The sequence below is a fragment of the Zonotrichia albicollis genome, chromosome 19, assembly GCF_047830755.1.
Source record: "Zonotrichia albicollis isolate bZonAlb1 chromosome 19, bZonAlb1.hap1, whole genome shotgun sequence".
NCBI lineage: Eukaryota > Metazoa > Chordata > Aves > Passeriformes > Passerellidae > Zonotrichia > Zonotrichia albicollis.
In genome coordinates, this window is record NC_133837.1 from 8,112,533 (window position 1) to 8,137,500 (window position 24,968).

Here is a 24,968-nt window from a genome sequence, read left to right on the forward strand (position 1 = left end):
TATTCTTCCTTTTTGGTATTTTTTATTGAAAACATTGTGATTTAACAAGTGCAGTCGTTGTTGAACATAAATAAATAATGTGGAGAACTGGGACATGCGAAGCTCTGTGATTGCATAAATATTCAAACTGCAAAAGAAACATAAGATTTCAAAGGTGCAAACCTAATTATGGAGTTGTTATCTCTCCCCCTGTAGTAATTCAAACATAAAGAGCAGCTCCCTGTGGGCTGCAGGGCTGAAATGCTGAACTGGAGGATGCAGCACCTGGCCCAGCTCAGCTCCTCTCCCCTCTCAGCTCAGCCACACTGAGGACACAGCCTGGAGCTGTCCCCAGGGTCCCCATGGGGCTGGCAGGGCAATGGCACCTCTGCCTTGCTCTGCTTGAAGCCCTCCTGCTGCCCCTGGTGCCACGAGGGACAGTGTGACACTGGGGACACACTGACCCTGGCATGGGGGTCTCACTTTGGGGTGGCTCTGCAGCACCTCTGGGACATTGCCATTAAATCTGTCCCCTGCTGTCACCGTGTTCACAGGGATCTGAGGATGAGGGAAGAGATGAGGATCTGACTCCATGTTTCAGAAGGCTGATTTATTATTTTATTACATTAAAACTATACTAAAAGAATAGAAGAAAGGATTTTTTCAGAAGGCTAGCTAAGAATAGAAAAAGAAAGAATGATAACAAAGGTTTATGTCTCGGACAGAGAGTCCAAGCCAGCTAACTGTGATTGGCCATTAATTAGGAACAACCACATAAAACCAATCCCAGATGCACCTGTTGCATTCCACAGCAGCAGATAATCAATGTTTACATTTTGTTCCTGAGGCTTCTCAGCTTCTCAGGAGAAAAAATCCTAAGGAAACGATAGAAAATATGTCTGTGACACTGCCACAGCTCCCACAGTCTCTCCTTGTCAGAGAGAATCTCCAGACCCCAAATTATCCTTGTAGTCCCTCTCCAGTAGCTCCTTGTCTTTGTTGTGCCGAGGAACCCAGAACTGGACACAGAAACTCATCCAAGTTTTACTGCCTGCCCCTTTATCCCGGGATTTCTTCATTATTGTCTCTACAGTCAAGAAAAAAAAATTTAAAAAACACAATAAATTCCCTTTGCCATGGGACAGCTGTGGGAGGGATGCAGGGAACCCTTGGGATGGGGTTGCTGCTCCAGCAAAGCCCACAGCACTGCAGGTTTCCAGTGGCAGCGCTGGGGAGAGGGGCAGAGGGTCTGCAGAAGGATTTTTGGGATCCAGGTACCCCTGGCCGAGCCCTGAGATGGGCGCAGCTCTCCCGATTTGGAATTCGGGATTCTGCTGTCCCTGCAGCATCATCCTACAGTGCAACAGCACCATCTGCTGCTCGTGGGGCTGCGCTGGGCTCGGCTCGCTCTGCTGCCGGCTCGGCTCTACCCGCGGCCCTGCTGGCACCTGCTGGCACCGCCTGGCACCTGCAGCAGCCCCGCTCCGAGTGCCCGCGGGGTGGCAGCCGGGACAAAGCAGGGAGAGCACGGGGACAGCGCCGGGACCCCTGTTGTCAGAACTCAGTGCATCCCTCTGGGTGTCCAGAGTTACTGAGGACCCCTCCATGGGGCTCGGAGACCCTGGCACACAGCCCAGAACACCTGGGGATTTGATTTTGACCCCTGGAGCAAGTTACCAGCTTTGGATGAGGACATGAAAGTCACAAAGGTTTGAATGCTGTAATAACAAAATGATCACAGGGTGAAAATGTAGATTTTAGGATTTTTGTTATGGGGGTTATGGGGACAAGATGGAGGGATCAGGGCATGTCCAGCCTTTCTTCTTCTTCTTGTTCTCCATTTTCTAAAGTTGTTGGCACTTTGGGATTGGTTTAGAGTAGAAGCTCACTGTCTAACATAGGTGATGGGTATTGGGAATTAAGTGTAAGTATGTTATACGTAGTTTGTAGTATAACAGGACAACACAGAGTGCCTGTGGCTGCCCCACTGAGCAGATCTCGGCTGGGCAGAAAGAAAATTTTATAGATAAGAATTAATAAACAACCTCAAGACTGAAAAGTGAAGAGTCCAGACTCGTTCTTCAGTTGTGCAGGCCGAAGCAGAGACATCCTGCACATCTCGGGGCAGCAATGATTAACAACAACCCGAGACTCTGTGGGTCAGGCACATGGACAGGAGAGCTCCACACCCTGTCCCACTCCAGCCAGGCCTTTGGTGCAGCTCAGATTTGGGTTTTCACTGCCTCAGCCCAGCGAGGCCCCTCAGGGATGGAGGTTCCAGCCCTGCACAGCAGCAATGGCACTGCTGGGTCCTTCCCTGCTCCAGGCAGGTCCTCACTGCTGTGGGAGGGGGTTGAGCCTGGGGGCTCCTGGAAGGAAGCAGTGTTTCCAGAACCACCTCTCTGCTCCCATCCTCCTCTCTGTAATGGACTCAGGATGTTAATTAATAGATAATTGCTAATACCTTGCATCCCTCTAATGCCTCTGATGAGCTTCAAAGCACTTTGCAGTCCCTGGCTACGATTCCATGCTCTGAGAGGGCAGAAATTGCACTTCAGAGATGTTTCAGGAACTTGCTGATGATCCAGGGCTGGATCAGCACCAAGCCCCAGCTCTGGGCTCCATCTGCAGGCCCTGCCCTGCCTCCCACCCCAGCCTCCCCTGCAGCCCTCCCAGCCCGGAGCCAGGGCAGGAACACAAGGGGTTAAAGCCTGTCCTGATGGGCTGGTGAGATCATCGGAGCCGGGATGCTCCATTGTTTATTAGAGCCAGCAGAGCCCAGCAGACACCACCCAGAGGGATGAGGGGCTTGAGCTGAGCCTGCCCGTGGACAAGGGGCTCCTGCTGCAGCCATCCATCCCTCCCTGCCCACCACGTGAGTACCAGGGGTGTCCCAGGGTGGAGAGGGACGGGGTCCAGCAGGGCGAGGTGGTGTCATCCCCGCCTGAGCCCCACAAAGGCTCAGCAGGTGCTAATTTGTCCCTGAGGGCTCTGGGCCATCCCAGCTGCTCCTGAGGGATGCAGGCACCAGCCCAGCCCTGCTGCACTCCAACAGCAAGGGGACTGTGCCTCTGGCTCCATCCCAGGGGGTTTGTGGGGTGTGTAGGGGAGGTGAGATGCTCTGACGCCCCGCAGGGTCTCGGGGCAGCAGCAGCCTCTCTGCAGGGACAGCTGCCCATGGAGGCACTGTCAGCCTGCTCCTGGCTCTGGGGTGAGCAGGGGCACGGGGACAGGAAAGGGGCTCAGCACCCACCCCTGGGACCCACAGCCTCCCTGGCCTGTCCCCTCCTAACTGAGCCCAGCAGAGCCCACAGCAGCACAAGGCTGGGGCTGCTCGGGGCTGGCAGTGCTGGGGTCACTCTGCCTGCTCAGGGACTGCCAGTGCCACCACCCCTAGGGACAGCAGGCTCAGCGTGGGTAGAGGCTCAGCATGGGCAGAGGCACAGCGTGGGCAGAGGCACAGGGTGGGCAGTGGCACAGCATGGGCAGAGGCTCAGCACTCCCTCCCAGGCCTTTGGTGCTGTTTCCCTGTGGGGGTTTGGGTGCTGTGCCCTCAGCACCTCCCCATGGGCAGTGCCCCAGCTAGAGGGGGCTGTGGGGCTGCTCTGCACGGGGCCTTCATCTTCACCTCCATCTCCACCTTCCTGGCTTTCCTGGGCACCCTGGGCAGGCTGGGTCCCTGAATGTTCCTCTCTCTCCCTGGAACTGACTGAGAGCCACTCCTGATGAAATTTGGCCAGCACGAACATCCCAAAAGAAGTTTCTGCTGGGTTTGTGCAGGTCCCTGAGTGCAGCAGCCTCCTCCCCTCCCGTCCCATGGGCACAGGGGATCCCCCAGAGCAGCAAAGCCCTTCAGCTGGCACACACAGAGCCAGGGGGTCCTGCACTGACATTGTCCTCTGGGGCTCCTGCACTGACACAACACCAGGACCAGATCAAGAGTCCCAACTGAGGCACGCCAGAGCAGCAGGGAAATCTTTTCCTCCATTCCCCAGGGTTTTTAGTCCCAGCTGGACCCAGAGAGGTTGGGGTGCGAGGCTGGGCACAGCCCCTGCTGAAGGACAAACCAGTCCTCTGGGTCCCAGCTCAAGCACTGCAGGGCACTGGAGCTGATCTTTGCAGACCAAAGCTGGGCTGTGCTCGTATCTGATAACCTCAAGAACATCCCCAACACTGCCACAGACACAGTCGAAACCTCCTTCCTAGTCAGTTTAATCCCCATAACAATCTACATCTACTCAGGAGCAGAGAGCCTGAACTCCTCCTGAGAATGAAAATTCATTGTAAACTTGAAAACTCCTTCCCCAGCAAGGAGCCCCCCGAGATTTCCCAGTTCAGAGCCCAAACCTCACCACACAAAGCACTGGGAGAGCAAAGGGAGGAGAAGCCCAGGAGGGTCTCCCTGAGGGAGAGGGGAAGGAGAGACCCCAGCAGTGAGAGCTGCCCAGGGCTCCAGAACACCAGATGTGAAATCTGAGACGTGCTCTGGAGGCGTTCTCAGCGCAGCAAAGACTCATCTGCTGATTGTCTGCTTCCAACAATGGCTAAAAATCCGGGAGAAACCCGATAGTACTCTGCTGCCGGGCTGCTCCGTGCATGCAGAGCACATCTGTGATGGGCTGGGATGGAGCAGGGGCACAGCAGCCGCTGGAATTGCATTAGCTCTCCCAGGAGCTGCAGATCCTCCCTCCGGGCAGGGAGTGAAATCCTTCATCAGCCAGCAGTGGCAAAAGGTGGCTGCAAACCAGGCTGTGCCAGGAAGTGCTGGGAAAATGAGCAGGGGCTGGGAATTGTGGTGAGAGGGGTGGTTCTGCCAGGAAATGAAAGGGGGAATAAATCCTCTGTGGTGGAAAGGCAGAGCTGAAAGGCAGCTCTGGTTCCTGCAGCAGCCTGGCATCAATGCTGTGCACACAGAGGGGCAGAGCTGCTGCCCTGGGTGCACAATCAGGGTGGCAGCACACAGGGAATGGGATGGCTGAAAGATGGAACAGCACAGGGAGTTTTGGGCTGCTGAGGTGTGGGATTATTCCAGAGAACAAAGCAAACTTCCGAGCACAAACCCAAATTAAAATTAGATGGTGGCTTGGTCCTAAAACCTCTCTGTGATGCACCTTAGGAGGACAAAGACAAGAAATGCCAGGATGAAATGTCAGGGAATATTGGAGTGCACTGGAAGAGGGGGAGCAGAAGGTAGCAGTGCTCTGAGGCAGATGGGGGCACCTGGAATTACTCAGGATTTGGGAATCTCCCTGCAGAGCTGCAGCTGGGGGCTCAGGGTGGGCACAGCAGGAATTTCCTGATGGAAAGGGGGCTCAGGCACTGGAAATTCCCAGGGAGGGTTGGAGTGCTCATCCCTGGAGGTGCCCAAGGAATTTCTGGAGGTGGCACTGAGTGCTCTGGGCTGGGACAGGGTAGGGATGGGGCACAGCTGGTGCTGGAAGGGCTCAGAGGGCTTTTCCAGCCTAAAGGATTCTGGGATTCTCTATCAGAAATGTGTCCCTTGCCCTTTCCCTGTTTCCTGTTTCAACAGAGAGCAGTGAGAACTCCAGACAGGAGTGCTGCAAACCCTGTGCACTGTTCTTGGCTTTTGTTTGGTGCTTCTTTGTCCAAGCCCGACAGAAACATCCTGAAACACCCCAAAAGATGTCAATACACCAGCTCTGCAGCAGTGGCTGTGCTGGGGGGACCAAATTGTAAAATTACTGTAAAATAATTGTAAAATTACTGTAAAATTACTCTGTGTCTCCTCAGAGTAACCACGGATCTGGCAGGGACACAGGTGAAGGAGGGAGGGAGGTGCTGGCTGGCACCCATCCATCAGCAGCCCCAGGTGGGCACTGAGCCCAGCTCTGGGCAGGTTCCTCCAGCCCTGGAGCTGTGCCAGCCCTGCAGCCTCAGCCTGGCTGCCCTGAGATGGAATTTGCTCCCACATGGATCAGCAGCTCCAGGACAGGGCTCTGGGGTCACCTCCTGCCCACCTGGGAGCACGGCCAGCCTGGCACCACCTGTGTGGTGGCATCTCCTGGAGTGCCAGCCCTGCTGAGCAGAGCAAACCCAGACCTGAGGGGCTGCAGGGGGTTTGGGTCCCTGCCCTGGATCAAAGCCCAGGGGGCTACAGGTCTGTGTGGTGTGACGGTGCTCACAGGGGTTCTTGGATGAGGAAAGAGATGAGGATCTGACTTCATGTTTAAGAAGGCTGATTTATTATTTTATGATATATATTACATTAAAACTATATAAAAGAATAGAAAGAAATTATTTCATCAGAAGGCTAGCTAAGAATAGAATAGCAAAGAATGATAAAGGCTTGTGGCTCGGACAGAGAGTCCAGGCCAGCTGACTGTGATTGGCCATTAATTAGAAACAACCACATGAGACCAATCCCAGATGCACCTGTTGCATTCCACAGCAGCAGATAACCATTGTTTACATTTTGTTCCAGAGGCCTCTCAGCTTCTCAGGAGGAAAAATCCTAAGAAAAGGATTTTTCAGAAAAGATGTCTGCAACAGTGTGGTGCTTGGGGAGAGCTGTGCTGGGCACTGCAGTGGTGGAACTGCAGTGGTGGCACTGCCCATCCTTCTGCCCATCCCTCTGCAGGATCCCACTGCCTGCTCCACCCTTTCATGGCTGTGATGCTCCCCTTTCCCTGCAGTGACCCCAAAACCTCCTGCACCTCCATCTGGGCTGCGCTCACTGATGACCAAAGGCCAGCATCCTCCTGTGGTGTTACATTTCAGTTAAATGGTTTGCTCAGCCTCACCCTCCAAAAATGTAGAGTTTATTTCAAGCCTGATCCTCCCCTGAGGTATCATGGATCTGTAATCCCATTGCCGAAGCTAGACCCTCCTAGCTTGGCAGAAGGGGCCCAAAGAGTAGTTTTTAGGGTTTTTAAGGGTTACACAGTATGGTGGTGTAATGATTCTTATAGGCTGTATGGAAATCCTATAGGATTTGTATCTTGTACCAGATTGGTCAGTGAGAATCAGAATATTCAACACAGAAGAAGATTTATGGTATTGTAACGGGAACCTTACTCTCTTACCCTTTTACCCTCTTACCCTCTCATCCTCTCTCCCCCTCTCTTCTCTGGGGCCTGCTCTGAGCTGTGCCTGGCAGCTCCCAGCAGGGCCCTGCACCCAGGCCCTTTGCAATAAACCACAAGTTCCATGACCAGAAGAAGATTCATTGCATTGTAACGGGAACCTCACCCTCTGATCCTCTCTTTTACTTTCTCATTCTCTCTTTACCTCATTCTCTCTTTAGTCTTTTTACTTTCTCATGCTCTTGCCTTCTTTCTCTTTACCCCTCTCTCCCTCTTTGGGGCCTGCTCTGAGCTGTGCCTGGCAGCTCCCAGCAGGTCCCAGGTCCTTTGAATAAACCACAGGCCCTTTGAATAAACCACAGGCCCTTTGCAATAAACCCCAAGTTCCAAGCTCTGGCTTCAGAGACCTCTCATCTCCATCCATCCCAACCATCCTACCCCCAACGCTCCTACACCTGGGGACCCCCAAACGAACTGCAACTCCCTCCACCCCTTGCCCTGCTTTCTCTTTTGTCCCTCCAGGTGTCCTCCTGCTCCCAGCACCATGGAGGTGCCTGCCAGGAGCCCGGATGGCAGCGAGCAGTGTCCCCAGGGCAGGGAGCTGATGGCCAGCAGCACGGGCAGCACGCTGTGCATGAGCTCCTCCCGCAGCGAGTCCGTATGGACCAGCAGCACCCCCAGGAGCAGGTGGGACATTTACCGCAAGCCCCTGGTGGTAGTGGCCGTGGGAGTGGCCATCTTCCTCTTCGGGGTGGTCATCACCAGCCTGGCCTGCTTCCTCGAGAAGCACAAGAAGGTTTACAAGATGTCCGGCCCGGCCTTCCTGTCCCTGGGACTGATGCTCCTGGTGTGCGGCCTGGTGTGGATCCCCATCATCCGCAAGAAGCAGAAGCAGAGGCAGAAGTCCCAGTTCCTGCAGAGCCTCAAGTCCTTCTTCTTCAACCGCTGAGGGCAGCCAGGAGCTCCTCCAGGAGGTTCCCTGCCCTCCTCCAGCCCGTGTTGATCAGCCTTGAGAGCAAACATTTTCTTGTACTTCCCAGAGGATTTCACCCCCGTCAGTGGCTTCCCTCCAGTGTGAAAATGAACTTTGTGCTCCATCCACGTCATCCCAGGGAAAAAGGAGCAGGAATTTCCAGCTGAGCCCAGCAAGACAGGTCCCAGGTCTCTGCATCACCCCCCTGTCCAAAGAGTGACCCAAGAGCACAAAGTGGGTAAAGTAGAGCCCCAGAGGAGCCTGGGCTGAAGCAAAACCCCAAAGGAACCCAGATCCCCCAGGAGGTTCTGCAGGATCCACCAGCAGAGGGGAGAGGAGCCACAATTCCTCCCAGCTCCCTGAATTGCCAGAGGGGCTGGAGGGTCTGCACAGCAGCAGGAGACACAGTAGAAGCAGAGGGACACAAACCCTACAGAGGGTCCCAAATCCTACAGAAGGTCTCAGATCCTACAGAGGGTCCCAGCCCCTGCTGCTCCAGACACCTGGCAGGGCAGGGACAAGGGAGATGTGTCTGGGAATGGTGTGAGCTGTGGGAGCTCAGGGCTGATTCCCTCCCCGCACTCAGCCTTCCCCTGGCCCTCCCTGATGAACTCCCCCATTTCTGCCACTCCAACACCTCTGCCTGAAGCTGTGCCCCGCTCAGGGACCTGAGAGCTGAGCCTCTGTGTGTCCCCATCCTGGCTGGCAGGGAGCTCAGGCTCACCCTGGCATTGGTGCCAGTCTGTGACCAGGGCTGTGTGCCTGGGTGTGCCCTCCATGCTCTCATGATCCATGTGGGCAGAGCTGGAGGTGGCACATCCCATCCCAGCAGCTGGCACAGCTGATTTAGGAGTGTTTGAGCACACAAATCCCTTTGCCTCAGGCTCAGCCTGGCCCTGAACTTTGTTTCTTGATGGTGCAGACACCCCTGTGCAGGCAGTGCCAGCTTGGCTGAGCCAGGCCTGGCAGGGATCCAGCAGAGCTCTTTGTTCCTGTGCCATCCCTCGTGCCGTGCCACGCTCGATGCTGTTTGCAGTCCTGCCCTGGCACAGCTCCCAGCCCCTGCTCCTGCTGCTGCCACGGGCAGGGATGGTCCCCCAAAACTCCTGCTGGGGCAGCTGCAGCCAGGTGGGCACCAGGATTCAGCATGGGAGACCAGGAGAAGGTGGAGGGCAGCCCCAGGTGCCAGCTGGTGCAGGGGTGGGCACAGGGTGGGCACCCTGGATCTGCCCTGGGTGGAGATGGGTCCTGCTGCACAGAGCTGTGCCCAGCTAGGGCTGCCTGCCCACAGGGCTGCCCCAGGACTGCCAGAAGCACAGAGGGAGCTCCTGCTGGCCCTGGCCAAGGAGGAGGCACTCACTGAAATGTCACTGGGATAAAACGTCACCGAGAGCAAGAATTGAATTGGGTTCCAGACCTTATTTATAGAAGGAATGTGCGGTTTCATTAAAGGAAAAGCTTCCCAAGGGAGCTGCACGTGGCTGCTCTAGTGTCACATCTCTGCTGGGTGGAGGGGGATGTGGTGACAGGGCCTGGGGTGGTGGGGCACCCACTGGGCAGGAGGGCTGGCCAGGACAGGGGCAGGACAAGGAATGTCTTGGGACTTCTGCTGCTCACAGTGACCCTGAGATGTGTCACAAAGTCTCTTCTGCCAGCCCAGCGCTTGAAGAAGGAGTCAGAGCTCTTCTGGTCTCGTTATCAAGGTTGTTTATTGTTTCTTATTTGTAAAATTCTTTCTTCTGTCCAACTGAGGTCCTCTCAGCAAGACAAAGGTGTGCCTGCCCCAGGGCTGTGTTATCTTTTTATACTAAAAGCTACGTGTACAATATTTGCAATTACTTCCCCATACCTATCACCTATGTTAGACAGTGCACTTCTACTCTAAACCAATCCCAAAGTGCCACCATCACAGCAGAAGATGGAGGCCAAGGAGAAGAAGGAGAAAGGCTGGACACACCCAGATCACTCCATCTTGCCCCCTGAACCCTCATACCAAAAACCCCATAAATCCATTTTTTACCCTGTGACAAACTGATTATTATTCTACTTATACTTCTGTGGCTTGCAGATCCTCATATAAGGTTAGTAATTTGCTCCATGGGTCATAATCAAAGGCACAGGGGTCTTGGGCTCTGTGCCAGGGTCTCTGAGCCCCCTGGCAGGGGTCTGGGCACTCCAGGACAGCCAGAGGGATGTCCTGAATTCCAACAGGAATGGGGCTGGGGCTGCTCTGGGGCTGGGTGAGGGCTGGGGGAACAGCTCTGTCCTGGCAAAAGGATGGAGCCTGCAGGGAAAAGGAAACCGCCAAGGACCAGCAGAGCCTGTGAGGAGAGGATTCATCAGATGGAGTTCAGTGTTTTCTGCCCAGATCTGTGCTGGGACAGGGAGGCAAAGGGACAGGAACGTTAGGGGGAAATCAGATTTATAGGGGGGAGATAACTGGGGGAAACTCAGATTAATGGGGGGGAGATAACTGAAGGAAAACTCAGATTAACAGCAGGGGGATAACTGTGGGAAAGTCAGATTAACAGGTGGGAGATAATTGAGGGAAATTGGGACAGGGAGGCAAAGGGACAGGAACACTGGGGAAACTCAGATTAACAGCAGGGGGATAACTGAGGGAAAATTCAGATTAACAGATGTGGGAAAACTGAGGGGAAATTCAGATTAACATGTGGGGGATAACTGGGAAAATCAGATTAACAGGGGGAGATAACTGAGAGAAAGTCAGATTAAAGGTGGGAGATAATTGAGGAGAGTCAGATTAAGAGTAGGGGGATAACTGCAGGTGGAAGTGCAGGAGCAAAGTGGGAATTCCTCTTTGGTAGCACAGGGCATAAATGCCTGATCACTGCCAGGGACAGAGGGAATTTTGCATTGGAGCTCCCAAGGATGGGAATTGCATCCTTTTCTTGAAATGAGCTGGAGCCTGAGGGCTCCTCACAAAGGTTTCTTAAGGAGCTGACATAAAATTCACACCCTGCTGTGGCCCAGCAAAACCCACAGGGCTGCTGGGAAATGAATGAATTTCTGCCTCTGTGTTGTGGCACCAGGGAACCTTCACCTCCCTGGGATGTGGGAGGCTGCACAGACAAGGAGAATCCGTGGATTTAAATGGTGTTATGGACAACAGATTAAAAACAAGAGATAGTAGAAGCAAGAGAGAAGAATGTGCCATTTATCCTGCATAACCTAACAGTGGTGGGTGCTGAGAAGTCCATGAGGAGCAGGACCCAGGAGGGTTCACCTGCTGCGTCCTCCTGCCACAGCTGGGCTGGATGGACCTTGGACCAGCCCATGGGGAGGTTCCCACCCTTGGGCTGCTCCCATGCACCTCCAGACCCTGTTTGGCTGCTCCCTGCTGTTCCTCTTCACTCCCACTGAAGCCTCTTTGGATCCTGCTGCGATACTTTGGACCAGACCAAAGAAAAACACGTTCAGAGAAAAGATCAGGTTTTCCAGCAAACATAATTATGTCTCACTGAAGCAAGCTCAGATATGAGCCTGCCAGCTTCCTTCGTGCTATAAAAAGAACAGGAAATCCATTACAAAAGTCATTATCTGTGCAGAGCAGCTGAAAGAGGAAATATTGCCCTGCATCTCAAAGGTCGGGCAGCAAACCCGCCCGGCAGGCTGGGCTGGAGCACACCCTGCTCCAGGCGTGTGAGCTGCCTCATTCCTGGGCTTCCAGAGCACCAAACCTGCCCAAAGTTGGGCACAGCCCTGGGGCAGACCCCTCACTGAGGAGCTCACATCCTGCCTGAGTTCCAGCACCTAAAGTGGCTCAAAGAGGGCTGGAGGGGGACTTTGGACAAGGGATGGGGGACAGGACCCAGGGGATGGCTTCCACTGCAAGAGGACAGGGCTGGATGGGATATTGGGAATTGTTCCCTGTGAGGGTGGGCAGGCCCTGGCACAGCTGGGGCTGCCCCTGGATCCCTGGCAGTGCCCAAGGCCAGGCTGGACAGGGCTGGGAGCACCTGTGACAGTGGAAGGTGTCCCTGCCATGGCAGAGGTGGAATTGATGATCTCTAAGGTCCCTTCCAACCCAACCCCTCCCACGATCCCAGGATCTCAGGCACATTCACCCTTGGGGCACTCAGGTCTGTGCAGCTGCTGGGATAAAGCATTGACGTGTGGAAGGGAGCAAGTGACCACTGGTGACTGTGATCACACCTTCACATCCCTGAGACCTTCCAGAGCTCCTTCCTGACATCCCCAAGACCTCCAGAGCTCCTTCCTGACATCCCCAAGACCTTCCAGACCTTTCCTGGAAATAGCCTCGGGCTGCAGAGGGCTGGTGGCCCAGATTCCTCTGGCTGGCTCCATGCCTGAGCCTGGATCCCAGTCAGGCTGCCAGAGCACCCCAAAGTGCTGCTGCTGCTCCTCCCGATGAGATCCCAGCAGGAGGAGCTGCACTTGCCCATCCCTCCCCAAAACCCAGCAGCTTTCCCTGTGCTCAGTGAAAGCAAACCCTTCAGGCGGTCTCAGTGCCCACAGTGAGTTTGAAACCCTAAAAACCCCTCCCTGTTTCCACCCTGGACGCTGGGCATATGGAAAGTGGGTAAGGAACAGCTTTTTCCTGATGCCCAGGGCAAGGAGCTGCTCAGGGAGCAGAGGGTTTGCTCAGGGCTGTGGGTGTGTGTGTTTGGGAGTGGCAGAGGGAGAAGGTCAGGATAAGGTTGGGATAAGGTTGGGAAAAGGTTGGGATAAAGTTGAGATAAGGTTGGGGGAAGGTTGGGATAAGGATGGGATAAGGTTGGGGTAAAGTTGGGATAAGGTTGGGATAAAATTGGGATAAAGTTGGGAGAAGGGAGACAAGAGGGAGAAGTTTGGGATAAATTTGGGATAAGGTTGGCATAGGGCTGGGATAAAGTTGGGATAAGGCTGGGATAAGTTTGGGATAAGGTTAGGAGAAGGTTAGGAGAAGGCTGGGATAAAGTTGGGATAAGATTGGGATAAATTTGGGATGAGGCTGGGAGGCAGGAGCACGGCTGGGCAGGGCACATTTGCACCTTTGAGACAGACTGGACTGGGAGAACCTACACCTGGGTGAGCACAGAGCACCAGGATGGGCTCTCATGGAACCCCCTGGGCTGGGACAGGGACAGATTTGCACCTTTGGGACAGATTTGGATGTGAAACAGCTACACCTGAAAGGGCACAGAGCACCAGGGTGGGCTGCCATGGCACCACTCGGACTGGAGCAGGTACAGATTTACAACTTTAGGACAGACTTGGATGTGGAGTAGCTACACCTGGGGGAGCACAGAGCACCAGGGTGGGCTCCCATGGAACTCCCCAGGACAGATTTGCCCCATTGGGATAGTCTGGATGTGAAGCAGCGGCACCTGGGTGGGCACAGAGAATCGGGATGGGCTCCCATGGCACCCCACCCAGGCTGTGCTGCCCAGGGGCCGGGCAGGGGCAGGGCAATGAAAGGGTTAACGCTGTATCGTGCGCTCGCTGCCGACTGTTCTGCAAGGTGTGTTGTGATATTTGCACTTCCTCCTGGCAGCGGGAGCAGTGCGGGGAGCCGGGCAGGGCAGGGATGCTGCTCCCGCCGCCCTGAGGGGCTGCCCGGGCACCATGGGCACCATGGGCACCCGGTGGGTGCTGCGGGGGTACTGCCCGGCCATCGCCCTGGTGGGGCTCATCTGCGACTTCCTGGGGCTCCTCTTCCTCCTCCTGGGCATCTTCGCTCCCCTCAGCTTCTGGGACTTCTTCGTTTACGGGGGGGCCCTGCTGCTGGCCTTCAGCCTCGTCTTCTGGGTCTTCTGGTACACCTTCAACATCGAGGTGCCCCTCGGGGAGCTGCAGTGCAGCTGAGCCCAGCACGGGGGGACTGGTGCTGGCAGGACCCAAAGCATCGTCAGAACATGGACAGCACCCCCAGCCACAGAAGGAGATTGGTCCTGTGCTCCTGGCAGGACTCAAAGCATCATCAGAACATGGAGAGCACCTCAAGCCACAGCAGGAGCTTGGTCTTGTTCCCCTGGCAGGACCCAAACTTCACTCAGAGGGTGGAGAGCACCTCCAGCCACATCAGGATCTTGGTCCTGGCAGGACCCAAAGCATCACCAGCATGTGAAGAACACCCCCAGCCACGGTGGGAACCTGGTCTGGTGCACCTGGCAGGACCCAAAGCATCGCTCAGGGGGTGGAGAGCGCCCAGAAAAGACCCAAGGTGGGACCTGCTGGTCCTCACAGCACCAGGCACCTGATGGAGCCTCGGGGGAAAGGTACCCACAGCTCGGGGATGCTTGGTGGGATGTGGGGGATGCAGAGCTCCTGGCACAGCTCCTGCTGCTGGCAGCAGCTCCCAGGAGCAGGGTGGGTTTTGGAGTGGGTTTTTGCTCTGGGGTGGATTAATGAGGGTCAGGAGGCTGGTTTGATGAGATGGGTTAATTCTGGGAGGGGGTTTGCTGCACTTTGGAGGTGCTGCTGTCTGGGGTGGAGTCCCTCAGCATCAGATGCTGCTGGGAGAGAAGGGTCCTGCAGAGCTGCTGCTCTCTGGTGACAGCTTTGTGCTTCAGGGGGACAAGGATACACAAACCACACACCCAGGGGGCAAGGAGCACAAGCCACACACCCATGGCCACACACCCTGGGGACAAGGAGCATGAGCCTTGTCCTGGCCACACACCCTGGGGACAAGGAGCACAAGCCACCCATGGCCATACACCCTGGGGACAAGGATACACAAGCCACACACCCTGAGGACAAGGGGCACGAGCCACCCATGGCCACACACCCTGGGCAAACAGGGAGGGCCAGAAGGAAAATCCAGGCTGTGCCTCAGCACCAGAGCCTCAGTGTGAGGGGTGAGGAGCACACTCAGCTGCTCCTGTGTGCCCCCATCACACCCTGAGTGCTGCCAGGGGCCTTTTGCCACCAGGGAACATCTGCCCAGTGCAAATCCAAGTGAAAGCTGTTTCACCACCAGTGCAAATCCAAATGCAAGATCTGTCACCACCAGTGCAAATCCAAGTGAAAACTGTGTCCCCAAGTCCCTGCTGTGATGTGCTGCAGGTGCCTGGTGACAAATGCCGAGCACACAGAAATGGGTACAGGTACCAGGTCTGAACATTGGCTCTAAGATTAAGCCCTGCTAATCTCAGACTTGGTTGGAACGTGCCTGGCTGGGTTTAGCAGACACCCAAAGGGCAGAAAGATCAGATCCTGCCTGGTCCTGCAGCATGGGGAGCACAGAGCATCAGCACAGCCTGGCAACCTCAGAGGGCTCTCTTTGAGCATCAGCACAGCCTGGGAACCTCAGAGAGCTCCCTTTGGGCTGAGCTGGGAGCAGCAGCACCAAAGTTTAGGAGAGCTGGAGATGTCTGAGTGCTGGAGAGCACTGCAGGGATGGTGTCCTCCTTCCTGCCAGCACCCCAGGGATGTTCTCCTGTGAAATCAGTGGAGTTAATGAAATAAGGGAAATCAGTGAAACAAGGGAAAACAGTGAAATCAGTGAGATCAGTGAAATCAATCAGTGAAATCACGGCCAGTGCCATGTCCCACCTGTGATCCACAACAGGGTCACTGCCTCACACAGTTCCCTAGAAAGCCCCTCACAACCAGTGAGATTCTTTTTTATAATTTTCTTATTTTTCCTTTGATTTCCTCTCTTGCTGGCAGTGCCCACAGGGGACAGAGCCAGGTTTTTCTGGGATGCAGGTTACCCTGTGTCTCTCTCTGTTCCAAAACCCAGGATGCCCAGGCAGGAGCTCAGCTTTGCCCCCAGCAGCTCCCAGGGAGTTTTTCCACCCCTGTGCCCCTGGCATTCGGTCCTTCAGCCATTTCCTTGATGTGCCTGGGGATAAGAGCCCAGGACAAGCCTCAGTGGGATCCTGAGCTGCAGAGGAGGAAGGGCAGCAGCAGCCCAACCCTCCTTTATTTGCTCGGGGGTTTTTAATTGCCAGTGCTGAGCAGTCAGCGCAGCCTGGAAATCCCAGCTGAGGGCTCTGTCACTGTGAATAGTACCAGTCACTTGTTTTTAATTTAAAAGTTTAATAGTAATAAAATGGTTATAAAAATAGTAATACAATTAGAGTAATAATAATTTGGACAATTTGGGTTAGGACAATATGAGACAACAGAAACAAAGAGTTACGAACATCCAGGTACAATTTTCTGGGCAAAATAAGCCCCAAAAAAGGACCCATGTTAACAAAGGATTAACCCTTAAAAGCAACAGCCTGTTGCATATTCATACACCTCATACATGATGCAGGCCGGGAGTGGGTGAGCCCCCTGTGCTCCCTGTCCCCTGTGTGAGCAGCACTGGCAGCACTGGCCCAGCCCCAGGCAGGTATTGACTCAAGGGCCTCTGGGTTTTTGTGGTTTTGGGCTGTTTGCTGCAGCCTGGGGGCTGTTCCAGATCGTTGGGCCTGGCACAGCCCCGTGGCCATGGCACAGAGCCCAGGTGGGCACTGGGAACCAGCAGCTCCCTCTGCTCCTGACCACTCTGTGCCCCCCAGTCACACCCAAAGCCAGCAGCGCTGCCTGTGCTGATGCTGCAGCCCCAAAATGCTGAGGGGGGCTCCAGGAGTCCCCTCCTGTGTCCTTGTGTCCTGGACCTGCCCTCAGCTCTCTGGGCTCCTTCACCCTCTGCCATGGATCCCTCACTGGGCACCAGGACAGGGACCAGGGCAGCATCAGCAGTGCCAGGGTTTGCTCATGAGTGTGGAACAGGGAGGGAAAATCCTCCTGTTGGTCCAAATGTCACCAGCCTCACTTGTATATAGAGCTGGGCTGATCCTGAGTATCCCTTTGGCATCCCCTGGGCACCCCAGAGCCTGCTGGGGCTCTGTCTGCTGGGACAGGGAGCCCTGAGTCCCTGAGGTTGGATTCCACACCTCTTTATTGAGGAGAACTGCAATTTCTTAGTTCTTATCAGGGTCTTTTAAAGCATTCACATCTCCTCTCACTCTGTTTATAGGGAGAGAGGAAAGGACAGCAGAGGATGCCAGGAAGGAGCAGAGGAAGAGGAGCAGCTCCACACAAGGACTCTGCCCTGCTGCCTTTGCACAGCCAGCACAGAGGGAGCTGTGTCACTCTGCTGGGCTGGGGACACTGGTACAGCCACTCAGGACAGCCCCTGAGGGACGGACAGACCCTGAGGGATGGACAGACCATGGAGGATGGACATTGTCTGAAGGATGGGCATTGTCTGAAGGATGGACATTGGACATTGTCTGAAGGATGGACACCCCCTGAGGGATGGACAGCCCCTGGAGGATAGATGGATGGACATTCTCTGAAGGATGGAGAGCCCCTGGAGGATGGACGCTGGACACCCCCTAAAGGATGCACACCCCTTTGTCCCCTCTCCCATCAGCCTGCTCTCACCTCCTGCCCGCTGCTGGCCCAGCCTGGTGGCAGCAGAGCCTCTTTCCCCTGTCCTGAGCAGGGTCCCAGAGCCACAGGGACAGGCTGACAGCTCTGCCACCCTTCCTGCATGGCTGGGATGGCCCATCAGAGCTCCCAGCTGCCCACACTGCCCAGTGCAGCCCAGTGCCTCCAGTGCAGCCCAGTGCCCCCAGTGCAGCCCAGTGCCCGGGCTGGGACCTGCTCTGGGCACGGATGGGAGAGCCAGACAGCACAACCAGAGGACAGAGGATTCCCTGAGCGAAATGTAGCTCTGGAGGGGCCAGGTCTGCTCAGCCAAGGTTCAGGCACCCTCTAAGGGAGCACTCAGAGACCCCAGTGCTGAGAGCTGAGCAGAGCTGCCAGGCCAGGAGAGGATTCAGAGCCACTCAGTGCCACCCCAGGGGTGGCTCAGCATGGGAATGCTCCATGGCCTCTCCCTTTATTCCAATAAAGCCAAAAGGACTCCTCTGTCCTTTTTGCACATGAATGTCTGATGGTTTTGGATAGATTTTCCTAACATGGGCAAACAGGGCTGCCCCCAGAGCAGGGAGGTGCCTGGGAGGTGCACCCCCCTGACCTGGCAGGGGACTCCAAACTCCTCCTGCTGCCCCTCAGCCAGCCATGGGGCAGGGGACAAGCAGGGGACTCCCAAACTCCTCCTGCTGCCCCCTCAGCTGTCTGTGGGCTGGGGGACGAGCAGGATCTGCACATCCTGGAGAACAGGTTCTCCCAGCCCCTCCTGTGTGTCCCCCACCCCGAGCAGGGGGTGCCCGGTCCCAGCCCCGGCCCCAGCTGGTTCCAGCCCAGCCCAGCTGCAGGGATGGGCTCCGAGCTGGGATTTAACCCTTCCAGCCCTGGCCGAGGGGTTCACCTCAGCTTTGTCCCCTGCCAACAGCCACAGGGACAGAAATCAGCCCCTCACCAGGGGACAGCTCCACCCCCACCTCTGTCCCCGTGACCCATCATTTTGGGATGCCCAGCACATCCCCATCCCCATCCCCATCCCATCCCATCCCATCCCATCCCATCCCATCCCATCCCATCCCATCCCATCCCCATCCCCATCCCCATCCCCATCCCCATCCTATTCCATCCCATCCCAGCCCCAGCTGGCTCTGCAGGGCAGAGCAGAGCTCAGAGGAGCTCAGAGGATTCTGCTGTTCAATAATTGATGCCCAGGCCTGGCTGATGGATCTGGGGCTCTCTGGGGCCACTCCCTAATGGAGCTGCAGCCCTGCCTGCCCAGCCAGCACTCCTGGGCTGCTCAATTCCCACTCCTGCCATCCTGTGCCATCCAAGTGCCACCTCCTGCTGCTAATGAAGCATGACACAGCCTTTGCTGGAGCTGGGAGCCTGCTGCCATCCTGCAGAGCTGGTCTGGGGGAGGGCAGGGCAATGGCACACGCTGGCACCTGCCAGGAGGGTGAGGGAGCAGCCACAGCCCAGCTGAGACCAGCCCAGGAGGAGCAGGGCACAGCTGGGGCACACCTGGGGCTGCACAGAGCCCAGCTGTGGGCAGAGCAGGGCCAGGAGGGGACAGGGGACACCCAGGGATGTGCCAGCCCCAGCCCAGGGCGCAGGCTGTGCTCTCTGCCTGCAGGGAGTGTCCCTGGCCCTGCAGGCAGTGCCACTAGCTGAGGTCTGTGTGCAGAGCCCTGTGTGCACAGCCCCGGCCTCCCCCAGCTGCAGCACAGCCCTGGCTCCCTCCCCACACCCCCATTAGGCAATAATCGATGATAATTGACAGGCAATGATTGCCCTAATGGGCTCTGCGGGTCACTGCTCATGGCCTCGTGTGACCCCTGGCTGCTGCTGTGACCAGGCCTGGACCCTGGGCAGGGACAGTGTCGCCTGTGAGACAGGGGTGGCACATGCAGGGAGCAGAGCTGGACCAGCTCAGCACCGAGGGGACTCTGTTGGGAGCCCCAGGGAGGGCTGGGAGCCCAGGGGACATCTGAGGTGCAGCAGCAGTGGCACAGGGACACAGTGGGGCTCCCAGGGCAGCCAGGATGTGGTCAGGATGTGGCCAGGAATCTCCAGCAGCTCCAGGTGCCATGCCCAGCAGAGCTGTGTGTGGGGAGCCGGGGCTGCACAGGAGCAGGGATCAGGCAGATGTGAGGATGAAACCCTTCCCTGGCAGGGTGGGCAGCCCTGGCACAGGGTGCCCAGAGCAGCTGTGGCTGCCCCTGCATCCCTGGCAGTGCCCAAGGCCAGGCTGGACACTGGGGCTGGGAGCACCTGGGACAGTGGGATGTGTCCCAGGGGTGGCACTGGATGGGGTTCAGGCTCCCTGGGTCTCAGGGCCTGGCTCTGCCTCAGCAGCACTGCAGTAGTGCAGGGCAGCTTTTCCAGCTGCCCAGGGGGGTCTGGGAGCAGCTTTCCCTCATCCAGGAGGATTCCAGCCTCAAACAGCAAGAACATCCCTGGGGAGCACTGGGACACAAAGCCTGGGCTGGGGACAGCGAGGACACAGGGACAGCGAGAACATGGGGACAGTGAGGATGTGGGGACAGGGAGGATGTGGGAACAGTGAGGACGCAGGGACAGTGAGGACCCAGGGACATCGAGGACACAGGGACAGTGGCCTTGGGCACAAAGCAGCACTGTGCAGCTCAGGAGGTGCCATCCCTGCATGCCTGGCATAGCAATTCCCAGGATGTCCCCAGCTCCTGTCCCTCACCCACCCAGGGCAGGGGCTGGGGGCTCTGGGCTGCCCCTGCCAGCCCTGCCCACCATCCCTGGCCAAGCAGTGCCACCCTGTGGGAGGAAAACACCCTGCTGTCCTCCCTGGCTGTGCCCTGTGCCTGTGCCTAGCGCTGGCACAGCCCCAGACACCCCCAGCCCCTCCCAGTGCCCCAGTGCAGCTCTCTCCATCCCCACTGTCCCCCAAACATTTCCAGGGCTGCAGCCACTCTGTGACACCTCCCACACAGGACTGCTGCCCTGGCACCCTGCCCTGATTGCCCAGACACAATTAATGACAGGGTTTGTGTTCAATAATGAGGCAGGCACACGTCAGCACCAGGTCACCATTGCTTATGAAACAGCATTTCCATTCCAGTGCGGTGTCTCAGGCACTTCTCACACGGGGTCAGGGTCACAGCACCCCAGGATTGGGTGGGGGACACTGGGACAGGGCTGGGGCAGCGCAGGAACCTCACAGGGAGCAGCAGGCCAGCAGGGCAGTGTCCCCATGGATGGCAGGGGACACCATCAGCTCCCCTGCCCTGCATTGCTCCCCCTCCCCAGCCCCACATTGTCTTGATTTGTTACCCTGAAAGTCCTGTCTGGTCCTAAAGCCACCCTGGTGGCACTGCTGGCACTGCTGGCACTGCTGGCTGTGTTTGTCACTCCCTCAGGAGCATGGAAACTCTGGGCCAGCCCTGTGCCCCACTGCCACCTCCTGTGGGGGACAGGCAGGGACATCCTGCTCACTTTGGGGTGATGGTGAGGGACACCCTGCTCCTGTTTGGGGGATAGTGAGGGAATCCTGCTCACATTGGGATGACAGGCAGGGACGCCCTGCTCACCCTGGGGGACAGTGAGAGAGGTCCTGCTCACATTGTGGGGACAGTGAGGGAATCCTGCTCACCCTGGGGTGCCCATGAAGTGACACATTCCCAGGTGACAGAGTGAGAGCAGCACCCATGGGGCCAGGGACTGGGTCAGGAGGACAAAGGTGACGAAGGTACAGACTGGGATGGGGACAAGTGCTCCTGTCCCACCTCACGGCCCTGCAGGGAGGCTGGCAAGGGGGGAAGGGGAGCTCAGCAGGGCCAGCATTGCTCTCTCCATCCTCTGGTTTCCCTGCCCTCATGCCCAGCAGCTGCAGGCTCTGGTTCCTCCATCCCAGGGTGGAAGTTGTGAGTTCCTGCTCCAGGCTGGCTCGATCACGATGTTCCTGATGTCCCTGGAGCCTGGGGACCCCCAGAGCCCCACAGCCTGGCAGCCCAGCCCCACTGTGGCTGTGCCCGGTGCCAGGGTGCTGAGCTGGGCAGGAGCAGCACAGCCCCTCACCCTGCAGGCGCTGCCATGGGGTGCAGGAGGCTCCTCTGCACAGACAGACACCCTGCAGGAGCCACAGCAGGCTTTGGCTGCCATATCTTAACCAGAAGGGACAGAAAGTGCCAGCAGTGACACTGGGAGCAGCTGGAGGTGTGCGGGAAGATCTGAGAGTCCGTTCAGTCCTTGGGCAGGTGAGAGAGGAGCTGCACCCAGAGCTGCTTCTGGGCTTTCTCCAGGAGCTTTCAGAGAGGGAATACATCCCAGGCTTTCTCCAGGAGCTCTCAGGCTCCATCCCAGGCTTTCTCCAGGAGCTTTCAGAGAGGGAATCCATCCCGGGCTTTCTCCAGGAGCTCTCAGGCTCCATCCCGGCTGTGTCCCCGCCCCAGCGACACCTCCCATGTGTCCCAGCCGTGCTACAAGTCCCTCCTGACCAGCAGCAGCCAGGGCAGCACAGCGGCCAGCATGGCCACGGTCAGCACCAGCATCACGGCCAGGGCCATGGGGGACTGGCAGCACTGAAGCCCCAGAGCGGGGCTGGATGACACCGACACCGACCCTGTGCTGGCCGTGTCCCCCCCGGTGCTCCCGGGCAGCCCCGATCCGCAGCGCTGGGCGGCCAGCAGCGGCATGCCGTGCTCGCTGATGACAAAAATGTGAGCCTCCCGTGCCAGCCCTGCCCCGGGGGGAACCCGCCCCACGCTCTGCTCTGGCACCACGAAGTGGCTGGGGACCACCAGCGTGTTGGGGGGCTCGCTCCTGGCCAGCTGGGACAGGGACCATGGGGACAGGGACACCTCCAGGGTGTTGGTGGCCTCACTCTTGGACAGCTGTGCCAGGGGCACCACCAGAGTGTTGGGGGGCTCACTCTTGGCCAGCTGGGACAGGGAAGATGGGGACAGGGACACCTCCAGTGTGTTGGGGGACTCGTTCTTGGACAGCTGGGACAGGGAGGATGGGGACAGGGATACCTCCAGGGTATGGCTGGGCTCACTCTTAGACAGGTGTGCCAGGGAAGATGGGGACAGTGGCACCTCCAGGGTGTTGGTGGCCTCGCTCCTGGCCAGCTGTGCCAGGGGCACCTGTAGCATGCGGGGGTCGGTGGTCCTGGGCAGCCACAGAACCTTCTTCCTGCTGAGGAAGGTGACAAAGCGGCACACGGGGCACACGATGCTGCTCTGGACGTGCCCGCCCAGCTTGGCCGACAGCAGGCACTTCACCAGGCAGTCGTGGCAGAAGGTGTGGCCGCAGCTGAGCCGACGCTGCGTGGCCTCCAGGGGCTGGAACCGCTCGTAGCACACGGGGCACTCGGCCGGGGCAGCCTCCTTGCTGGGGGGGGCCTCGGACATGGCTGCTGTGCTGGCGAGGAGGGGCACAAGGGGTTAATCACGGTTGGGTGGCAGCGATCATTCTGTCCATCCCCTCAGCTCTCCAGGCACTGCCCATCCTGCTAGGGAGCAATTCCCAATTCCCAATATCCCATCCAGCCCTGCCCTGGGTCAGTCTGAAGCCATTTTGTGTCCTGTCCTCACCCTTTGGCAATTCCTCATGGGGTGGGATGGGTGCCCACCATGGCCTGGCCACTCTCAGTGTGGGATGGATGGGTGCCCACCATGGCCTGGTCACTCTCAGGGTGGGATGGGTGGGTGCCCACTATGGCCTGGCCACTCTCAGCACGGTTCAGCCCCTGGGCAGGGATGGATGGAGGGTCTCAGCCCCGAAGCCCTGCAGGGCAAAACTCCCTGGCTGGCAAAGCCCAGGGCAGGGGGCTGAGCCCCTGCACAGAGCCCTGACTGCTGAGAAATTCCAGGCACAGACTATGGCATTCCTGGTTCAGACTGTGCCATCTCAGTCTCACACCGTGCCATCCCAGGCTCACACTGTGTCATCCCAGGCTCACATCGTGCCATCCCATAAACAAACTGTGCCATCCCAGGCTCACACTGTGCCATCCCAGGCTCACACTGTGTCACCAGTGCCTCTGTGCTCAGCTGCTGGGCATTCCCATCCCAGGCTGAAACCTGCCAGGGTCAGAGAGCTGCTCCCATCCCAGAGACCTCTGAGGGGCCTGGGGGAGCCTGGAGCAGCCAGGCTGGTGGAGCAGGGAGGTGACACAGCCAGGGAGGTGACATGGCCAGGGCAGGCAGCAGACACACTGGGCTCCTTCCAGGCTGCTGGGGAATGGCCCAGGCTGGTGGCCAGGCCGTGGTGGTCATGGTGGTGGCTAGGCCATGCTGGAGGCCAGGCCATGGCATCCCCAGGCCATGGTGGCCAGGCCATGGCATCCCCAGGCTGTGGGCACACTCAGGCTGGAGCTGGGTGCAGCCAGCCTGTGCCAGGGTTAGTCAGAGAGGAGGGAAGGCAGAGCCAGCCCAGCCCAGCCAAGCCCCAGAGCAGTGTGGGGTGCTCCCATGGGGCTGAAGCTCTGCCCTGCCTCTCCCCCGGCATGAAGGGAGAGGGCAGAGAGGAGAAGGGAGAGGGGGCACACTCAGTTCAGCCCTCAGACCAGCTCAGGAGCCTGACCTTCCTCAAGCTGCAGGTTTTTTCAGACCTGGCAGCATTTCCAGCCCCTGTCCAGCCTGCTCCCCTTTTCTCACACCCGGCTGTGCCATGGACACTCTCCCAGCCAATCTGGGATTCTGCCATCCCTGGCTGGGCTGCCCTCTCTTGTAGGGCCGCCGCCCACGCCCACAGGGACACCAGGACCCCCCTTCTGGCACAGAACAGACCCAGGCTCCTGCTCCCTGGATGGCTGCTCCCCTCCTTCACCCCGGGCCCCAAAATCCCCTTACCTGCTGTGGGGCCCCAGGGCAGCGGCCCCTCCATGCACGGCTCTGCCCAGGCACGGGGCTGGCCCGGGACAGCTCCGGGACACCGCGGGGACACCCCTGGGACAGCGGGTGCCGGCTGAGGCTGAGGAGGGCGCGTTGCTGGAGCAAAGGCTGGAGCGGGACAGGGCAGGGACGGGCAGGGACGAGCTGGGACAGGGAGGAACAAGCAGGGGCGGGCAGGGACAGCTCCCGCGGAGTGAATGCAGAGGAACCCGTTTGCCTTTAAAGGGCTCCGCTGGCCCGCTTGGCACGGGAGTGGGCGAGGAGCTGGCGTCAGGCGCGGGGGCAGGGACAGCGACTGGGACAGGGACCGGGACAGGGACAGGAGGCACGGTTCTGCCATGCCCATGTGATGCTGCGGGGTCGGTCAGCCCAAGCAATCCGGCACTGAAGGGGTGCCGGGAGCCTCTGGGGCTGCAGCGCGGGGTGAGCTGCACATCCTGCAGCTGGTCCTGCACCGGGGCTGGGCACTCACCCCTCTGCCCATCCCTCACCCTGCCCTCATCCCATCCCTCACCCTGCCCTCGTCCCCCACAAGCTTGTCCATCTTCCCCCACGCTTGCTTTGCTTGAATTAGAGTGGGAAAATCAGCGGTTTTTTTCCTTCTGGGGTGTCCACTCTGCTCCTCAGGATGGATCCCACCACGAGGAGACCTCTTTAGCCAGGGCAGCCCAAAATGCCGAAGGCCAGCGTCTCGTTGAGGTTCTCCTCGATGGTTCCCGCGGTGCCCAGGAGATGGTGCTCTCGGATGTGCTTTGGCACCAGGAG

The 24,968-nt window shown here is 57.8% G+C and overlaps 3 protein-coding genes across 3 annotated transcripts; 2 read left to right on the plus strand and 1 right to left on the minus strand.

The window, feature by feature from the left end:
• Positions 1 to 2,569: 2,569 nt before the first annotated feature.
• On the plus strand, positions 2,570 to 9,496 carry PIRT (phosphoinositide interacting regulator of transient receptor potential channels). The gene is made up of 2 exons (XM_005494022.4): positions 2,570 to 2,854; positions 7,545 to 9,496. The coding sequence occupies exon 2, from the start codon at positions 7,567 to 7,569 to the stop codon at positions 7,969 to 7,971; it is 405 nt and encodes a 134-aa protein (XP_005494079.1). The 5' UTR covers positions 2,570 to 2,854; positions 7,545 to 7,566; the 3' UTR covers positions 7,972 to 9,496.
• Positions 9,497 to 12,877: 3,381 nt separating this feature from the next.
• On the plus strand, positions 12,878 to 13,886 carry TMEM238L (transmembrane protein 238 like). The gene has a single exon (XM_074554765.1). It carries the CDS (start codon positions 13,585 to 13,587, stop codon positions 13,822 to 13,824), a length of 240 nt encoding a protein of 79 aa, XP_074410866.1. The 5' UTR covers positions 12,878 to 13,584; the 3' UTR covers positions 13,825 to 13,886.
• Positions 13,887 to 21,785: 7,899 nt separating this feature from the next.
• Positions 21,786 to 22,718, minus strand: RNF222 (ring finger protein 222). The gene is made up of 2 exons (XM_074554766.1): positions 22,452 to 22,718; positions 21,786 to 22,166 (listed from the first exon to the last, which is right to left on the minus strand). Exons 1-2 carry the CDS (start codon positions 22,716 to 22,718, stop codon positions 21,786 to 21,788), a joined length of 648 nt encoding a protein of 215 aa, XP_074410867.1.
• Between the last annotated feature and the right edge of the window lie 2,250 nt (positions 22,719 to 24,968).

Bases quoted from the DNA above. Each gene is read 5' to 3' on its own strand.
- PIRT (XM_005494022.4), top strand. From the start codon at position 7,567: ATGGAGGTGCCTGCCAGGAGCCCGGATGGCAGCGAGCAGTGTCCCCAG.
- TMEM238L (XM_074554765.1), top strand. From the start codon at position 13,585: ATGGGCACCATGGGCACCCGGTGGGTGCTGCGGGGGTACTGCCCGGCC.
- RNF222 (XM_074554766.1), bottom strand. From the start codon at position 22,718: ATGTCCGAGGCCCCCCCCAGCAAGGAGGCTGCCCCGGCCGAGTGCCCC. The intron at 22,167-22,451 runs GTGCCCCTGGCA...AACACCCTGGAG, and splicing joins CCGACCCCCGCATGCTACAG to GTGTCCCTGTCCCCATGGTC.